The following is a 20,008-nucleotide window of genomic DNA, read 5'->3' on the forward strand; positions in this document are numbered from 1 at the left end:
TGCATGTTGGTCTTTTAAAGCCCTTGCATGTCATAATAATGATGTAAAGCACCTGCTGTGAGGGTAACACTGAGACTGTCCTTGAAATAGCAGCAGATCCGTGTTACTTTTGATGAGAAGCAGTTCAGCTCCCTGCACATGATGAGCTGTCACTTGCCTGTGTCCAGCTGCCGGTCACCAGGCTGTTGGAGCATGGTGTTGTTGGAGAATTCAGTCCATAACTTCTGGTCTTGCGTTTGTGCTCCTCTCTGCATCACCAGAGCTCCTCTTTGAGAGGCTGGATTTGAATTCCTCCTCAGTGTTCAGGTTGTTGACTTGTTCTTCTGGGTGCAGCCGGACACGCTCTGCAGAGCCATCCCTACCTCCTGTTCATGTCTGGCTGGTTGCAGACCAGTGACCTGTGACTACATTGGATGCTTTTGACCACTGCTGTTGGTGATTGCTGTGGTGGGTCACTCAAACCTGCCTGCAGCTGTGGTAGGAGTGTCCTTCCAGGTGCACTTCCACAGCTGCTGCATGATAAACTTCTTCTGGAACTGTCGTATGTCATTGTGGTAGTTGTGTTGGTTTGGAAGTGTTTTGGAATGCATAACCTAAAGGCCAGAGACTGTGGGCTGGAGGGAATAATCACTTGCTGATTTTCCTCTTGAAGATGTGCCTTGTGACCACAGCAAAAATACTGCAATCAAAAATACTGCTTTGGCCAATTAACCTTCTCCTTGTTGTTCAAGTTGGGAAAGAACTGCATTACTCTCCGATGGTCAATATTCCCTTCTGAGATAAGTAGCAGATTCAAATCAGTGGAGACCCACGGTGTCTGAGGAGCAGAGGTGGTCAGCAGTTGGCCCTCACACCTTTGGTGTTCTCCGGGTGTAGGAGTGCTGCTGTGGGAATGCTCTGCTCTGCTTAGCAAAGGAAACTGATTCAATTAGGCAGAGATCACATCCCTCAAATTTCCTGAGCTGAGTGCAGCTGGCGATTCAGGGAGTGGGAAGAGCTATGCCTGCTTTCAAAAGACTTGCTAGATTGATTGCATTGTGGAGCTTTCAAAGGATGTTGATAAAGCTTTCCTCCTCCTAAAAGATGAGTTATGAGAAGTCACCAGGAGAGAGCTGTATTCATCTGTAAACATCTGACTTCAGAGCTTCATCTAAATGATTCGCCTAAGCTTGTTTCCTGCTCTGAATTGTACCTGAGACAGCTTCTGTGTTTTCACAGACTGCCCAAATGCCCCTGAGCATAAAAACGGGTCTGTGAAAATACTGGTGAGAAGTGGTGTGTCTCTCACTGTACTGGAAGAAATAAAATGGGAATTTTGTAGAGGTACAGGGGAAGTTGGAGAGTGGTGCAGTTTTACACATGCTTTGACCAAAGGGTTACAATACCAGCATTATTATGAACATTATTCTCATAACTTTGTTGAATGGAGTGAATTACACAGGTGCAGATGGGGTTTATTCTTGCCCCAGGTTTTGGCTGCTCTTGTTTCTCTGGTCCAAGATGTCCTGCTCTAAGATCCTCTGAAAGTACCAAAGTTCACTATAATTGAACCCACTTTGTCAATGATGTCCAGTTGCTTTTTAAGTGTGTGTGTGTTCTCACTGCATAGGCAATTGCATTTAACAAGAATTTACTGCATTGTGTGCATGATTATGGTGGAGCAGCTGAATGTTTATAGCAGTTCTCCAGAGCCAAACTAATGAGTGTTTCATTTAGTTTGCAGCTAATATATTTTGCACTTGGTACGTCCATGGTAGTGAGCCAGTATCTAGGCTTGAAAAATAGGTAGTTATTTTACCCACTGTAGTTCCAGGCAGCACTCAAAAATGTCTGAGCAATGATGCAAATTTCTGTTTCCTAAAGAATTTGAAAGAGCATCTCCAGAGAAGTCTGAAATGTTTAACCACTGCATATTATGGCATAGTATGGGGAGGGCCTGAAATGTACAGAATGGTCTTGAAGCAGAAGGCTCAGTTTGTCTCTTGAGGGTGATGGACAAAAAGGCACAGGACCTTCAGGGAGGTACCCAAAGCTCTGCTGTAACTTATTTCTGGTAGATGCTGATGTTGATGGAGGAAACAGAGGACCTTCATACTCTGTTCTTCTTAAAGTTTATTTACTTCCAAGTAAGTAAGTTTTATGACTACATTAGAGCAGCCAGACTGATCTGCAGGATCAGACACTGCTGGAAGTTTGGTTCCAGGTGGCCTTGGCAGTGGCCGTGTCCATGTTGCACTGCATGTGATTCTTCCAGGATCCATTGCAGAGCTCTGCATGTGGGTGTCAGTGCATTTTATCTGGACTATGTCTAACTCTCTGCAGGGGAGATTTGGATATATCCAGCCTGTAATTCCGATAAGCCAGCGTGATTCTCTTTGCTTCCATTGCTGCTCTCTTTTCCTGCAGCTCTGGCTGTGTTTCAGTGCAGGGAGGCTGATGGCTTTGCCTTGCTCTGGAGTACTAAGGAAATACATATAATAGTAAGGCAAAGGTTTTTCTTTTTTAAGCCTGACATTGAGTCGTCTGCATTATGTACTACACACATAAGGAGACTTTTTTCCTCTTGCTTGTAGCTTTAAATCCTCTGTGCAGAAAGATTATCATCCAAAAAATTGATTTTGGGTCACTGCTTGTAACTCACCCACCATTTTTTTCAGTGTTATCTTCCTGGTAGTTAAATTGCATGTGATGGTATCTCTGGGAGATTTGCAACAAATTTATATAACTGAGGTGCTTTAAAATATTTAGGGGTGTAAGCTGCATGAAAACATCTTGCAACTGCAGCATTATTAGTTATAGTATATCTAAGCAGCAGCTCTTAATTCCTGGAGGAATTTTTTTTTGGCATGATGCAGCATAAGCACTCAGCGCACAATAAGGTACTTAGCTGTCACAGGAAGTTTTGATATTATGAGTTGACTGTAATTAACACGGTGAAGCTTTTTATTGCAAAATACTGGAATTTAATTGTATGCATTGACATATATTGAACATATGTGTATATATACATACACATGTCAAAAAATATGTATATGTATTACCTATGTTGAGAGGTTTGGTTTAGTTTGGACTCTGGAATGAAGAAATGGTTTCAGCAGTTGGTTTGTACAGAGTACTTGAACCCAGTGGTCCGATGATCAGTAACATGTCTATAGTAGCATTTTTTATCGGAGATTGATTGATTCATTTAGTGGCTCCACAAAATTCTTACTAGGACCTTGTTAAGCACAAATGCAAAAAGGCAGAGGAGTACACTTGGGCTAGGGATTTATACTCTCCCAGTTAGTAAGATCTTGGTTATTGGCAAGGATGATGTGAAGAGTTTCTACAGCTAATGCTCTGATAAAGTCCTTATTTAAAATGCTGTCTCTGCCTTGTTGAAACCTTTTGAATTGAGCTGGATTTCTATTCTGTGCAAAACGGGAAAAAATAAATGCTTTGAAATGTTTGATTTAATTGTGAGGGGAAACATCCTTAATGATTTGAATTAAGGGAAAATGCTGGTTGAGACTCAAATTGCAAAAGCACAATCCGGCAGCAGTGCTGGCTGAAAATAATGTCATCTTCTCTGGAGAGGCATAGTTTTGACAATATGTGCTCTTGATTGTTTCCTGCATACAGGACGGGGTGACATTCAGCCCCAGCTGGATAGTGCTTTACAAGATGTCAATGATAAGTACCTGCTGCTTGAAGAAACCGAGAAGCAAGCTGTCAGAAAAGCTCTGATCGAGGAGCGCGGTCGATTCTGTGCTTTCATCTCGATGCTGCGCCCTGTGATCGTAAGAGCTCTTCGTTTTCACTCAGTACAATTCACAGATTAGATAAGTGGCCAGAAGCCTCTGAAGAGAGTATCTTGTTATGTCTTAGGAATTCATTTCTAGAGTCAAAATACAGCCTGTATCTCTCTCTGTCTAGCAAGCGGTGAGAGTTGGGACCTTTTTTGTAGGCACTTGGAGTAATTCAGCAATGGAACACTGAACACCTTCAAGGTGACTGATGGGTAAACAATGAGCATAAAGACCAAAGTCACTTTGTGTTCTTTATGCATTCCAGCCTGAGACATTGCAAATGCAGTTTTTCCCACTGCTTTCCTTCTTAACATCACATTTTAATATAAATCCTCCTTACTCCTACTCCAGTGCTAGGACTGATAAATGTTTCAAGACCTCCCCTGTGTATATAATGACATTATCTGACAAATTGCAGGCTGCTTCCTTGCAGTTTTCTGATAGCTCTTTCCTTCTACATGACAGTTCTTCAGTTCATTGGAAAGGTTTGGGCAAATTTTCATCATCTCAGGTAGTCTGAAGCCTGACAAGGAATTGTTCATGGCTTTGTGCAAGTAAGGTGCATTTCTGAAGGGTCACCAACCTACTGGGAAAGTGTTCTCAGTGCTTGTTTACAAAGAGCATCAGTCTCAACAGAAAGCCGTTGTTAGAGAATTAGAAAAGTCATGGCTGAACAGGAGGACGTGAATTCCAGACTGAGAGGACCTGGAAGACATGGTAGCTAAGGAATTACTGTGGTAGTTTACAGTGGGGGAATCATCTGAGTTAGCCGTCAATGGAATTTGAGACAGAATCAGTCATAGATGTATTAATGCTCTGTGCTTGTATAATGCCTTTAACTTAACTATCAAAAACTATGAGTTTAAACCCTGTTTACACTCAGGCTTAAAATTGTTAGGACACATTAGTGACTGTACGTAGGACAGTTAGGTATTTGTCAAGTGCAGCAAAACTGACACTCTTTTTCTGAAGCTGTCACAAGAAGAAGGCTGAGGCTTATTTATCTTGTTGATGAGATAGAAAATTTCTGGGCTTTAGAATTTGCAGCAATCTTAATGTAGTTACAAAACTCTAAATTAATATTTTCAACTTTTCATAATTACTTAATGTGGAAAGAAAATTCCACTGGGCATCCCCACAGTCATCAGCAAAATTGTAAAGGTCACATATTGTGTTACAAGTGGGATTTTTAAAACCAAGGCTGTGGTTAGCCTGGCTTGTTTTTCTTTACAGGAAGAAGAAATATCAATGCTAGGAGAAATAACCCATTTGCAAACCATATCAGATGACCTGAAAAGTCTTACCATGGATCCGCACAAATTGCCATCCTCAAGTGAACAGGTTAGATCTTGTTACCTGAAAAACATTTTGTTTGTGGCTTGCACCGCCTTTTCTTTTGTGTTGTGAGGAATATTGACCACTAGTGTTTAGTGGTTTAACGTGATGTTTTGTAGAGGCTTTACAGCAGCAAGGTCATTTTTAACATGAGCAATTTAAAAAAAAAAAACCTGTCTTCTTGTGAAAATTTGTTTCAGGGGCTGAGTGCCCCTAAAATACTTGGTGGGAACGGAGTGAAATGGTAGCAGTAACACTTTGAAGATGCTCAGTTTCTTTGGAGAGTGTTTTGAGAAATGAGTGTCATGTCATTGCCCTACGTTTGAGCATCCCTGTCTTTTTGTAGTCACAGAGTTGCTGGGGTTGTGTAGCTTGACGGAATCTAACATTTGAGCATTTTTCCATCCTGTCCTTAGAATGCATAGGAAAATGTGTGTCATTAAATGAATCCAAATAAGACATTTGTCTGCAACCCTGCTGTGTGAACTCAGTTTTTTTGTCACACTTTATAATCACCTTATCATTGACCTAGAAGTGTAAAGCTCTGTTGTGGTTGAATACTGAATCTTCATTTAATTGTTTAAAATGTTACAGTACTTCAGCTCAAAGGCTGTAATAATTTTTTAAGTCAAAACAAACAAAACAAAATAAACCGGAAAAGCTTCCTTAATGCAAAAACTAAATTTCCAATTTACTTTCTAAAAGTTTTTTTTTCCATTCAGATCTGAACTTTTCTTTCTGTGGTGTCAGCCTTAGTGTTGAAGTATGCTAATACCAGGAAAGCCAAGTATGAAACTGACTCACCTGTGTGATACCGTGTAATTTTGGAAGAGAACTGAGACTCAATTGGCACTGAAAGTTTGTGGCAGTGATGAATGCTGTATGACAAGCAGATGCTTTCTTTTAATAGGGTGAATTTTTTCCACATCCTTGATGCTATTGATTATCTTTCATCAGGTAATTTTAGATTTGAAAGGTTCTGATTACAGCTGGTCTTACCAGACTCCTCCATCCTCTCCCAGTACTACCATGTCCAGAAAATCTAGTGTTTGCAGGTAAGTCAGTTGGTAATATTTATTTTTAAGCTGTTTGGGGCAAAGGGAGGCAAGTTCAGACTGTGAAATGGATTTTTATACATTCTTAAATCTTAAATAGCAAGTCTTAGTGAAACAGTCCCTCATGGTCTTTACTCATTTAAGTGTGTGCTGGGGATATTAAAAAGGATGGGCGTGACTGAACAACTTTTGAACTCAACACAACTTGAAGATGCTTTTGATTCAGTTCTCTTGAATCCATTTTGGATCAAAGAGCAGACTGTACTGGTCTAAACTCTTGAGATTGTCCACTCATAATTTCCTTTTCTGTTTTTCATGTGATGACTTTTTAGATTATTCTAAGTAGCTGTTACTAATCAGTAAGTTAAGCTATTTGAAAAGGGGAAAAACATCCTTGGCAATTGCCCTATCAGTCTGGTAGATGGAAATGCTTTTTTGATACAAGTTTTTTTGACTGTTTAATGCTGTCTAATGCTGTCCTGAAATATGTTGAAACACTGGATTCTGTCTATGCTTTCTCTGTAAAAACTGTTTTCTCTCATAAAACAGTTTACTAGCATGTTGCCCCCATATCCTGGTGTCCACATTTACGCTTTCCTTTTACTGAAAAGGAAGATACCCTGTTGTGTATTCTGCTCAACACCTCTCTAGCTGCTCTCAAATGATTACCTTTCAGTTTGCTGTATGAGCTATGTACTACAGGTTCCCTGTGTATGAGCAAAGTTACCTGCAGCATGTCAGAGCAAGTGAACACGACTTCCTGTACCTACTTGTCTCTGCATGCAGATATATATTAAAAAGTCAGTATTTTATATATATATATGTGAAAACGTGCATATTTAGAGCAATGAGCACAGGCTTAAAGATGCAATATCCTGAAGCTATAAAAGAAAATGGCAAAAAACCCCCAAAAATTCATCATCTCTTCCTAATCAATTTCATCTTCTTGTGTGGTAAAACCTGTATGGCACAGGCTGATGTGTGTGGGTAAAACAAAGCAGAGCTCCTCTTGCTCTGCTCCCTGCTGACTTGCACATCTTTGTACGTGGTGTTGGTGCACAGGAGGTGCAGCCTCACCTGTGTATCCTTTGGAGCCATCCTTAGGCCAGGCTCCTGCCAGTGCAGCAGGGAGCTGCCATCAGATTGGTGCATCCTGCTAGTTCTGCTCAGCCACCCCAGCAGGGAATTCCAAAAGCTCCCACATTGTGATTGGCATGAGCGTACTGTCATGCATGGATTCTGAGGACTAAAGTCAATCTTTTCCTTTGAAAAATCACTTCGGTTTGTTTTAATGGATATTAATTTTGGGGTTTCATTCATTGGTTGTCCTTGTTACTGACTAAAGCTCCATACCCAGTGGCTTGGCTTCCATGTGCTGTCATGTCTTTTTATCTGGTAGGAAGCCTTCAAGTGAGCAAAACGTGTCCCAGGTACTCTGAAGTGTGGGGGTTTGGTGATGCTTTCAGAAGTCTCACACACTGTCCTGCTGGCTGTCTGCAGCGGCATGCCTAGAGGCAGACTTTTACATGAACTCCAGTGTCTTTGGTCCTCCTGCTAGAAATCCCATTGACAGTCTGGTCCAAGTGTAAGTCAGAAATAGGAGAGAACCATCAGCAGACACTTTCTGAGCAAGTGCTGTGCTCAGAGAGGGCAAGTAGCAATTCCTTCATCCCTAACCTGAGTTTGAAGTCTGAATGGTAAAGATTTGATCGTTTGAATGACACTCAAGATAAAATGCCATTTTCTCTCTGGTCGCCAGGGATACTGCAGCTGCTTATGGTTCTTTACTGATATATATGTGCATATATATATATATATATATTTAATTCGTCAACATTTTTCTTTTCCGGTTTATGCTGCCTGTTGCTAGAGACATGTGGAATGTTAATTGTATTGTATATGGGTCTCTCCCCACCCCACCCTTGTGTCTTTTCCTCTCCCCTTTCCTTTCTCTGTTCCTTTTGTCTCTCACAGCAGTCTGAACAGCGTTAACAGTAGTGATTCCCGGTCCAGTGGCTCGCACTCGCACTCACCTAGTTCACACTATCGCTATCGCAGCTCCAATCTGCCTCAGCAGGCACCCATGAGGCTGTCCAGTGTGTCCTCCCATGATTCTGGATTCATGTCCCAGGATGCTTTCCAGTCCAAATCGCCATCCCCCATGCCACCAGAAGCACCTAACCAGGTACGTGCAAGCATGAGAACAAAAACCTGAGCGTGAGCTGGACTCTCTAACTTGGCTCACCTTTCACAAAAAGGATCTGATGTGGTTTTGGGGTACCTGGAATCAGTTTAAACATTGAGGGTAAGGGTTGTCTCAGTGCATTTCATTTATCCAGAAGTTGGGCCTCTAGCTGGAGTGATTTATGCTGCTTTGGCATAAAAGGGATGAGTTGCTCTTGGGCTGTACAGTTTTCCCTCTGGTCCTGGAGGGAGCCTAGATGCCTAACTTTGAGATAAATACAGACAACCAAGAGCAAGAAGACCCACCTTATAGAGGGAATAATATTCACTTTACCCACTGAGGTTACCAGTTAATATCCTACACAGGTTGTAAGTGGTTAATATCTGGTGGCTCTTTGCTGTTTAATGGGCAAATATTGATGCCAGAACATCCTTTTGACAGCCATAGTAGTGGTACTGGTGCCTGTGGCACTAGAGAGACTTCTTTAATTCCTTCTCTGCAATGGGTTTGGGATCACTCTAAATGCTATGAGCATCATCTTATGGAATTTGTTTTTCCATTTTTTATGACACCCATTTCTGTGGGTAGACTTGAATTTTGGGCTCTCAGTTGAGGACCTTGCAGAAATAAGGTTTCTGCATGAAAATGGGAGGCATTATTAATTCTTTATGGAACTCACAAGAAATGAGTTTTTGTGTAGTCATATATTACAACATCCTGAAGCCAGTCAGATGGAGAGGATTTCACTACAAATATAAGCAAACTTGCCCTGAGCATTTTTGGGTCTGCAGAAGGAAGCTGCTACTGTATTTGTGCATGGCATCCTTCCTCTAAAAACTCACTGACCATCTGCAGGCAGAGGTGTGCAATGCTCTGTGGCCTGTATCTTTCAGCACCTGAATTCTCTTTGCTGTTTTTTTAAGAAATCACACAGCAACTGTAACATTTTAAAACAAGGCTGAATTGCCTTCTCACATTATAAATCCCATTGAAAATCTTACCTTCAAACTGAAAAGGACCTAGTATCCTATTGTTGAGTATTACTTATTGTAATACACCCTGAGGTGTATTTTCTCACTGGAGAAAAACTGTCTTTTACTTCAAAAATGTAGTTGCACTCCTTTTTGCATGTTGAGGACTAGGTAGTTTTTTAGGCATGGTTGGGGAGTCTTAATCCTAATAGTCAGCAAGTGTTAGTGGTTATCAAGTGTCACCTGCCCGTGGAAACTACCCTAGGCCACCTTTGATAGCAGTGACCCTCGCCTTTTGCAGAACATTTAGTAATTCATACCCTTAGAGAAATTTTTTAAGTATCATCCAAAACAACACTGGTTCATTTAGGCTTGGAACACATTCTCAAGGGAAACTCAATGGTTTTTAAATTTATTTCCTTCTTTCATTTTAATAGAAATGCTTTCTTTTCAAACTATACCTCTTTTGTCCCCAGTCTGGACACAGCAGCTTTTTTTATAGATGTCATCCTGAAGAACTTTGTGCACACTAATAAAATGAATGTTTTGTTTAGATTGGCTATGGCTAACCTAAGTGAAATGCAAAAAAGTAAATGAGCAATAATAAAGTAAACTGGAATAGTAACAAGGTAAGGAAGTTGACTTTTAAGATACATACATCAGTTACACATGCTAGCATCATCTTTGGTTTCCATAGTATCCACTGCACCTGCATAAAAGGGCAGTAATCCACATGATGATGCTATGTTTGCAGACAAGGATGTAAATTTGCAATTGCTCTTAGCATGAAAAAAACCGACACCTCTCTTTGCAAATTCCCCTGTTAAGCAGAGGAGAGAACTTAGGCTGGTATCAGGTGGCAGAACATCCTGAAAGTCGATGGGAGTCATGCTGATTTACACCAGCTAAGTTCATACGCTTTCACTTCATTTTAGAAACTGTCCATAAGGTTGCAAACTGATCCAAGCATCACTTGAGCTTTTCATCAGCTGTAGAAGGCTGCAGCAGTGTGACAAGTGTAGTGTGTTGGTATAACAAATAGGTATGTGCTCTGTATGTCTCTGGTTCTGTTTACCTTTACTCAGAGGAAAAGGTAACAGATCATTGCCTGGCTGCTTCATCTTTGCTTAAGTGTCTTGCTTTGTATGTTCAGCACTAAGTAAATTGTGTGTGTTGTGCTGACAGGTGACTGTGACTGTGAGCTGAGCAGAAGCTGTTCAGTGGGCAGCATTACCCCGTGTTGTGTGTCTCTAACGAACTGACAGATCTCCCGTGGGGCTGTGCTGGGTGGGAGGAGGCTGCTGCTCTGTCTCAAACACTGATGACATTGTTTCTAGTAGTGACACTGAGAGGGCAGAAAAGCAAGCTCTGGAACCAGCAAAGGAGATTAAAAGCTGTATATCTTGTGCTGGTGGACACTTTGATGATGTTCGCTAGCTACATGCTGTGGTATATGTTGGATCAACAAATCCCTTTTTCATTTAATAGTGAGTTTAGAAAAAAAAGTAGAAGGGGGCCATGTATAATTCCCATATTATAGGAATATGAATATATGAGTTCTGTGAAGATGTTATGTATATAAGCTTGCCTATATTTTAGGCAAGCAAGTGTCACTGAAAACTGAATTGAATTTTCTCATAATCACAGATGGGGGGTGGGGAGTTGGTGGGAATCTCAAACAAAGAGTAACTGGAGATTGAAACAAGATACGGACTATACCAGAGGAGAGATGTCTGACAAAATGAAGATTGCTTTCCAGCCTGAAGTTGTTAGTAAGAGTAGTAAGTCTTTACCTTTATCACACTTAGCATGGAAGATAGGAAAAAGAGCAATTACAAAAACAGACTGCTCTTTCACTGGTGTGTGAGGATCACCTTTCTGCAGTTGCTGGGAGTAAAAGTGTTAGCCTGTAGTAGTTGGCTGCACATGTGGGAAGGTCACTGTAAAAGGCTTTATTCCTCATTCAAGGGGTACATTTGGGTGTAGCTGAACAGCTAGAAAAGCATCACAGGTCTCTTTCTGGAGTGGAACAGTTTCTTTAAATGCCAGGTGTAAGGTCAGGCACGGCCAGCATTGCCCATGACACACAGTGACCTCATACAAAGCCCTTCTGACAGACCTGCTGGAAGCACACAATGGCTCTTGGATGGGCACTGGATTTGGCTGCTGCTGCTAAACCCACTCTTTGCCCTGTGTGGTAGACAAACTGAGGCCTGGGAGTATCTGTGACCACATGAGAATAGTGATGTTTGATTCAGGTCATGAACGTGTGGGGAAGCACTTACACAGCTGGATTTTACAGGCTGCTTGTGACTTGATGGAGATGAAAGCAAAGGGAGAGAAAGGAGCAATGAAGATAAAAATGTTGTTGTGCTGTCAGACAGCAGAAAGATAAGTCTCTATTTTTAGAATGATCTGGAAAGCACTTTCCCTAAACGGTGAAGTAGAGGGAAACTGAATGTGAAGTTGCTTCTGCATGTACAGGTTATAAAGCTGGAAAGAGTCTGCTTTTGAGTAGATTCCATTGCTTGAAATAGCTGCAAGTTAGAATAGGGGAAATATATTGTTACAGCTGTTCAGTTTTTCCTTTAAATTAAGAAATGCTTCCAAATCAGACCTTAAAAGAAACCCCAAAACAGAAGAAAAAAACCACCAAAAGCTAACAATAAAAACAAAAACCAAAAATCAAGTTCAAACTGAAACACATCTGTAAGTTATCACCAGATATTTGTTTCTTCTAAAATTCCTTTTCTAAGTTGCTTTGCAATAGTTTGTCCTTGACTAGGAAGAAGGGTCAGTAGAGGCAGATTCCAGGAAATTAAACAAATTGAGGAGGTGACCCTTGAGTCAGTATCCAGAGCTTTTCTAAAAGTAGCTGAGCCACTGACTCTAGAGGGACATTGGACCACGCTCATCATTAGGATTTGGTCTCCCATTTGAGAACGGGAGAGGGTTAAGAAAGCAATGCCATGTTGGAAACCCTTGTCCAGGAAGGTCCGTCTCCCATTTGAGAGCTGGAGAGGGTTAAGAAAGCAATGCCATGTTTGAAAACATAGCAAACAAAGGATGCAAGTCATCCAGGATAACCATGGTCCTTTTATAGGTTAGTAGGACAGCAGATGGAAAATACAATTGTATAGCCTGGTAGCTCAAAAAATCTTTTTTTTATATCCCTGCTGGAACTCCTACACACCACACCAAGCAGTGGGACACTGTCCAAGAACAAGCCATGGCTCATCTGAGAGACCAGAGACCAAGCTCCACTTGCACAAGTGTACATTTGGGGCACTGCTTGTCACTGCAGAGCATAAAGCTTTAGCTTTATACTGTTAATTTTAAGCTTTTCCTCAGAAGAGATAATTTTAGAACGGAGCATTTAGTTAGAGTGGCTGCAACTGCCATTATTGCAGCTGTAGGGGAAAAAAACAGCTAAAATGGAAGAACTTACTTTAAAAATTATTCAAACAAAACAGTAATTTAAAAAAAAGGCATCTACTAAAACAAGGTGAAAAAAATCTGATAGTGAAATTTCTCACACCGTGGGCTGGGGAGTGAAAATTGGTCTGCCCTGTGTGTGTGCTCCCAGGAGAGGGTGTGCCAAGGCTTGTGAATCTTAGAACAAGCACTGCAAAGTCTGGAGACTCTTTGCCCAAGCAGTAGTTGTGCAGTTTCTGGTTCCAGTCCCTCGTGTACTTTATGGTAGGAAGGGAAGTCTGTGCTTCCCACACCTGGGTGCAGCCATTCAGGACTGGCTCTCCAGTCTGGTCCAAGCTTCCTTTGACCTGCTGCCAGTCTTTCCTTATGCTTTTCCTTCAGGAGTTTAGTATTCTTCTGCCTCCCTCTCCATGTTGGAATCCTTTTTTTAGCAAGACCAGAGATTCCCTTTCTCTGTGCCTTGCAAGTTTCTGAAGATGAGGAGACCTGTTTCTGTACCACCACCTCTTGCATTTCCATCAGCTTCCAGGATGTTTTCCCCATGGCATCTTGGTTCAGCCTCTCTAGCTTTTCTTGCTGAAAACGGACACACTGAATTAGTGGGAGAGTCCTTCTTGTCCTCTTTTTTTCACTTTGGAGGAGTAATTTGATTAAAAAAATAAGTTCACCAATTCCAGTCTTTTTCCCCCCATACTTTGCATCTTCAAAATCTGCATTTTTGACCTTTTTTAGTGCATCTTTGTTGGTAATAAACCTCATCTATGAGCTCTCTCTACCATTGCTTGACAAAACCTTATGAAATTTCTGTCTTGTAAACACAAATAGTGTATTAATGTAAACTCCAAGTTCTTACTTGTTGCCCCTGGGGCATCTGTAGAAAACAAGGAAGCATGGGAGATGCCATGCTTGGCACTTGGACCCTTCACTGTCTCTCCTGCCATGTGCAGAGCATGCAGACCCTGGAGGGTCATTCAGGCCATAAGTAGGACGTTTCAGAAAGTATTTTATGTAATTGCATGTTTCTGTCATTTTTTTCCTGGCTAAACCATAACAGTAGTGTGAGTATTCTCCTGAGCCTTCTTTTGCTGAGGTACCTGCAATGTAAGGCAGAACTCTGGAGTTTAGTGTAAAAGCTAGTTTTCTATAATGTATTTTTCTCTAGGGATAGAGGCAGTAGTCTCATCTCCATTTAGTGCACCATGGTTATAACTGATGGCAGAGCCAACTGCAGCTCATCTTTGTCAGTATTCTTATTTTTAGAGGCTTTTATCCAGTAAAAAGGATTTGCATTAAATCAAGAATGTGACAAGTTCCACTAAATATCATACCACTGCATCATCAGGTACACCACTTGCACTGCTGTGCTTAACACCTATGTGTCATTTGTTGCTGTTCCCTCTGATTGTACCTTCACCTCAACTCTTACTGCACTTTGAATACAAGCCTTGTTAGCTGAGCAGAGTTGTACCCTAAGCACATTTGACAGGTCACCTTTATATCATCTCATGTCAGCATAGTGGCATGAGTGTTATTTCTATAAAATGCTCCGTCACTCCACATGCTTTTTAAAATTTTAGCAGTCTTTGCAAAATTTCACTTAAATTACAATTTGCCAGTAAGCTCAAGATGCTGATACTCTGTTGACTTGTCAGCTGCCCCAGTAGTCTTCACGAAAATCCTTATGGTGACAGTGTTCCATCCTGGGAGATCTACATTTCCTTCTACCCAGGCAGCTGGTTGTACGTTACCCATCTGTAGCTCCTGGTGAGCTGTGAGACAACTTGTGGCTTTAAGGAGCAATTGCTCCCATGAACTGCCTCATACCCAGCTGTCCTTCTATTGCAAACTCACCCCAGATCTTACCTAAGGTTAACTGGGGAATTTTTCTTCAGGTGAGATTTCCCTTCCCCTTCAACATGTCATTCCTTGAAATCGCTGTCTTTGCTACACAAACTGGATACAGCAGCACATTCTCTCTGCTGTCATAAAACACCTTTTATAGGCTTGTTTCACAGTTCCTTGGCTACTAAAGGGTGAATTGGTCTTGCTAGTGTTGAATTTCTGAGAGTGAATAGAGCTCAGTACTGCCCTGACAGCTCTGCCAGTATTCGTGACCAGGTCTAAGCTCCCAGTTGGACCTGGAGACATCCCCACAGAGCAGGATGCCACTTCCAAGGGGGAGATGTGGAAGAGCATTGTAGTTGGTAAAATGCTTTGTTCATGTGGTTATTCCCCTTGCCCTTTGTGTAGTTGAATTAGATGCTGTTGTAGAGGTCTGACAGCAGCAAAGGTACATAAAGGTGTGCAGTGAAAATTGGAGAAGTTCCTAGGTAGGAGCAAAATGTTTGATGTGTTCAGTGGACATTTTGTGTCCTGCATTTTCCTTTAATCTCCATCCACGTTGCTGGTATTTTCTGCCTCAGCTGTTGGGAGAAGGCAGGTGGCAAGTACATGCCACCACTTCTGCACTCAGCAGAGTGCATGTTCCTTCCTGCTGGCTGCTGGGCAGGAGGGTTTGAGTCAGAGTGCTTTTGGTGTATGCATCCTACCTGCAGAGGCACATGCATACAGATCATGCACTTGGAAACCTCCAGTTTTGGTAAGTATCACTTCTTTCTCTGTTCCATAATAGTTGAACTCAGATGAGCTTTTCACAAGCACTTTTGCAGATCAGAATGTACAAGAACTTGTGAATGTGACGTTTGCTACTCCATATTTTAAATCTAAACTTTGTGTCTTTGAAGTACTGATGATCTGCTTTTCTGTATAAATCAGTTGTCTCAGTATATTGCATGTTTGAACCACAGGTGCCCTCAGGTCCCTCAGCTTCTTGCTCTGAGACAGCAGCAGAATTGAGATGCTGAAATTGCAATGAGGAGTTGAGATCGCTGCCTCAATTCCCTCATTCCTAAGCAGTTTGGCAAGTTCTCGCATTAAGCAAGTGGCTTTTTTTTTTTCATAGATTTCATGAACATTAGCAATAGTTTTGAGCAGTTTCTAATTGATCTTTAAAATCCTAACCCTTTGCTTCTCTCATCCTTCCCTCTCCTGTGTTGTCTCTGTGTATGTGCTTTTTGTCTTTTTGTTTGTGATTTTTTTCTTTTCTGGTGGCTTGTGTATCCCTTCCCTGCATTGCGGTGCTGTTTTATGCTGCAGAACTCGTCCAGCTCTGCCTCTTCAGAAGCCTCTGAAACCTGCCAGTCAGTGAGCGAGTGCAGTTCCCCCACCTCAGTCAGCTCAGGCTCCACCATGGGGGCTTGGGCCTCCACAGATAAGGTGAAAAACTTCATCTCCAAGACATACAACATACAAAACTACTAGCTCGTTATCCAAACCCTGCAACATTTCAACAAAACCTCCATGCATGGGATGTGGCCAGAATTCCTCTTTGTGGGGATGAGACTAGGAACTGCTGCACGCTCCCTTAGAAGTCAATATGTTTGAATAAAAACCACAATTGTCTTTAAACTAGCTACTAGGAGAAGCTACAAATTGGGCATTTTACTGAGGTAATTTTCTAAGAAAAGGTTATTTTCCAGCTTTTCTACTCAAAGAGATTGTGGAATGCTGCCCAAACCCAGCTGGTTGCCTGAAAAAAAGCACCTTGCCTAGGTTGTGCTGTTTGTGGCTTCTCCCATCTCTCCCATTAGGTAGCATACATTTCACTGAGTAATGGGGGTTGTTTTTTGACCAAAAAGGAAAGCAAAATGTACATGGTTGGAATAAATTACATGGGATACACTCTAAACTGGGGGAGGAAGTGATAGCAGTCTCTTTTCTCATCTGGTAAATCCTTGCTGTTGGTGTTTGTTGTTTTGTTCTTCCATATCATCACACAGCCAGAGCATGTCATGTTTGAAGGCTTTATGCTTTTCCTCTCTGTCCAGCTACACAGACTGAATACCACCAATGCAAATGCCTTCAGGATTGGAAAAGTTCTGTTTCTATGTTCAGAGTCTGCAGGGTACCTAAATTGAAAAGGCTTTTTCACAGTGTGCTGCTTTCATGGACAGAAGGAAAAGCTGCTCAGCCTGGAGACAATGACTGCTAGATTTATGCCTGAAATTTGTTATAGATAACAGTTTTCAGGCAATCTCACTTATGAACCAAGCATCGTATCAATTTTCTGTTTTTTATTTGCAGCGAATTGAAGAATTTCCTTTCTTTTGTTTTAAGATAGAGATTTTTCTCCCTAGAACATCAGTCACAGTGTATTTTTGTATTCATTCTGTTTATATTAATTTCTCTGTTTTTGTTTTTTTATTTGTTTCATTTCCAGTTGTCTAATGGGTTTTATCACTGTAGTTTATCAAGTGACCCATCCGTAGCTTCAGTTGGTGCAGGTCCTTTCCCTCATTTCCCGCCTGTCTCCCGCGCGTGGACTCGGGCTCCCTCAGCCCTCCTTCCAGACTACGTTCATTATTACACCATTGGGCCAGGCATGTTACCATCATCTAAGATCCCTAGCTGGAAGGTTTGTGTTCCTTTTGTTGTGGCAGTCCTCACCTCCTCATACCAACAGCATGCACACAGCAGTTGTTGCTCCCTTTCGGTCCATGTAATTCCTGGTTGATTTGCTCTGTTTGGTATCTCTCTGAATGGGCACTGCATGGTGAAAATCAGTCCTAAAATCCGGTTGTGGGTATTTCTGAATGACCTTGTGGGTTCTGGCACCAACTGAAACATACCAAGCTGACAACATCTAGGTGGGAAGGAATAATTTAGCTCTGAAACATTGGTGAGAACACTCTCTATTCAGGGGGAAAAAAGCTTACTTAGCACTGTCAAAACGCTCACTTGAGCAGGGAAGGGCATCCAATTGGTTTAATGGGACCATACAGTGGACACCCTGTGTTCTCCCTGTGGCTGTGGGCAGGCCCACTCTCCCAGATCCAGCTGGAGTGGTTTAAGAAGGTGCTCAGCACCAGGTAAACCCAAGTGGTAACTGAAGCTTTACTGCCACAGACTGGACGTGCTCACCCAGCTCGTTTTGCTCTCTTGGGGAGACCACCAAAAAAGAGTGCAGTAACTTCTGTCAGTTGCTCCAGCTGGATCTGCAGAGATTTTACTTGGCTTCAAAACATGTATGCTCCGCTAGAGCCTGAAAGCCATCCCTGCCAGGTGGTTCCCCTGGGAGACTCTGCCCTAGAGCAAAGGGAAAAAGGTCTCTTGTCTGTTGCTCTGGATCTTCAGCAAGGCTGATGTGCAGTCACCAGTAGCTGTGCAGATTTTAAGTGCCTGTGGATGGTTATGTAATACTGCATATGCACCACAGGACCCATATATATACATCTAAATTGAGACAACTTGTTACAGATGCCCCTACTCTCTCCCAGCAGCTGCAGACTGTTGGGGTACATTCAGGGTGGCAGCAGTGGTCCTGGGGCTTCAGGGTCATTTGTTGTGTCTCTGCTAGAAGCCCTTTGCCAATATATTTCACAACAAAACACTTAGAGCAGAGACACAGCTGTCAAGGCAAAGCAGAGTTTCACATGAGTTAACAAAACCAATATCTGTCTGTCCAAGGGGGTCTGTCAGTTCAGCAGCCTTGCAATTCTCATTTCTTGGACTGAGACACCTCAAGAAACCCACAGTGTGGTCTTAGTCCATCATTAATTGTCCACGAGAAGGCTGTGGGAGGCTGCCCAGCAGGCAGCTGGGAGGGTGTGGGGCCCATTCTCATGCACTAGTTGTTCCTTTGATGCCTTTGTCTCAGTGAAGGAAAACTTTTAGGATTGGGATTGTCCCTGCTACATCTGGTGTTGGGGGGGCTGCTGCTTAGCACTGGTTCTGCATCCCAGCACAGGGCCTGGATCAGTCAAGCTCTTTGCGTGCAGCGTGTGGGTTCTGGACACCCTCAGGACTTTGCTTAATAGAGCCCCAAGTGAATACAGCCCTCATGGCCTGAGGAATTTCTGTTTCAAATTTAGCACTAGTAATTCAGAGTGAAGTTGGTCTTTATTCAGTACAGACTATCATTATAAACTAGACTTCAGTTAGTAAGTAAATTGAGAGATAACTCACAGTAACTTGCTCCACTAATGTGTATGAAAAATTTGTTCAAGCCTAATTTTTCAGAACTGAAGACATCTGTAACAGCATGTAATACTAGAACCTGTGTATATTTGGAACAGTTTCATCACTGATTGGACATTAATCTGTGTCTTCTGCTGTGTGACAGTGGTTTTTGTGCTCGAAATTCTGAAAATGTAGGCTTTGACACCATGGAATTTCACTTATGTAAAACTATAGTATCAAAATGTTAAATACATTCATAGAAGAACATTTAGGTAGAATGGGAAATTTAGATTCCTTTTAATAAAGGAAATAGGTTTAATAAATGGGGATTTTTAATATCCTCAAAATTAGTTTCTCACCTTATTCAGAAAGGCATATCGAGTTTGATACACAATCTGTTGCATTAAAATTGCCCTGTTGCATAGTTTTGCCTGTAATGAAAGCACAGTTCGTGATGAAGGCTGTCCCTAACGAGCTCGTTTCCCTAGGACTGGGCCAAGCCAGGCCCGTACGATCAGCCCATGGTGAACACATTGCAGCGTCGCAAAGAAAAGCGCGAGCCAGATGTCAATGGAGCAGCTCAGAGCGGAGCCCCTGCGCCCCCCGAGGAGGCTCAGAGACCTCGGAGCATGACGGTCTCAGCTGCCACAAGGGTGAAGCTCTCATTTCAAATACCCTGTTTGGTGCAAAGGAAATGGCCCTGCTGGCTCCTGCCAGTACTTTGGATGCCTTTATGTTGTGTTTATCTGGGGAGTGGTGCTGGTGTGGTCGGTGGGAATCATGCAGGCAGGACAGAATGCACCCTTGGGCACTGACTTTCATAGAGCCAAGTACTCCAAGGAATCATCTGTTCCTATGCCCAAGCAAATGGCTTGGCTCAGTCCTATTGGATTATGATGGTGACAAGCTCTGATGGGGAGGAGAGCTAGCTAGAAGTGGGTGAAGGTGACTGACCCTTGCAGGTGTAATGAGTCTCTCTCCTGTGTGTCAGCAGCAGGGTGAGGAGATGGAGGCCTGCGAGGAGCTGGCACTCGCTCTGTCCAGAGGGCTGCAGTTGGACACCCAGAGGAGCAGTCGGGATTCCTTGCAGTGCTCCAGTGGCTACAGCACCCAGACGACAACTCCATGCTGTTCAGAGGACACGATCCCATCCCAAGGTACCCGTTCAGGAGATGTTCCTTTTAGAGCATTCCCACCCTGGCCATCACACACTCACCCCAT

At 42.4% G+C, this 20,008-nt stretch overlaps 1 protein-coding gene across 10 annotated transcripts in view; it reads left to right on the top strand.

The window, feature by feature from the left end:
• MTSS1 (MTSS I-BAR domain containing 1) overlaps positions 1-20,008 on the top strand; it is a 125,364-nt gene that overhangs the window by 101,397 nt on the left and 3,959 nt on the right. For 4 of the 10 annotated variants that reach the window (XM_041460672.1, XM_041460681.1, XM_041460675.1 and 1 more), the window contains 8 exons: positions 3,622-3,779; positions 5,022-5,129; positions 6,081-6,178; positions 8,153-8,363; positions 15,926-16,045; positions 17,049-17,243; positions 19,276-19,440; positions 19,782-19,944. In XM_041460672.1, the coding sequence (XP_041316606.1) occupies positions 3,622-3,779; positions 5,022-5,129; positions 6,081-6,178; positions 8,153-8,363; positions 15,926-16,045; positions 17,049-17,243; positions 19,276-19,440; positions 19,782-19,944 (1,218 nt within the window). The remainder of the gene's footprint in view (positions 1-3,621; positions 3,780-5,021; positions 5,130-6,080; positions 6,179-8,152; positions 8,364-15,925; positions 16,046-17,048; positions 17,244-19,275; positions 19,441-19,781; positions 19,945-20,008) is intronic. The other 6 variants (XM_041460677.1, XM_041460678.1, XM_041460682.1 and 3 more) reach the window with 3 other exon arrangements.

The sequence above is a fragment of the Pyrgilauda ruficollis genome, unplaced genomic scaffold, assembly GCF_017590135.1.
Source record: "Pyrgilauda ruficollis isolate IOZ18807 unplaced genomic scaffold, ASM1759013v1 scaffold147, whole genome shotgun sequence".
In the NCBI taxonomy this organism is placed as follows: Eukaryota; Metazoa; Chordata; class Aves; order Passeriformes; family Passeridae; genus Pyrgilauda; species Pyrgilauda ruficollis.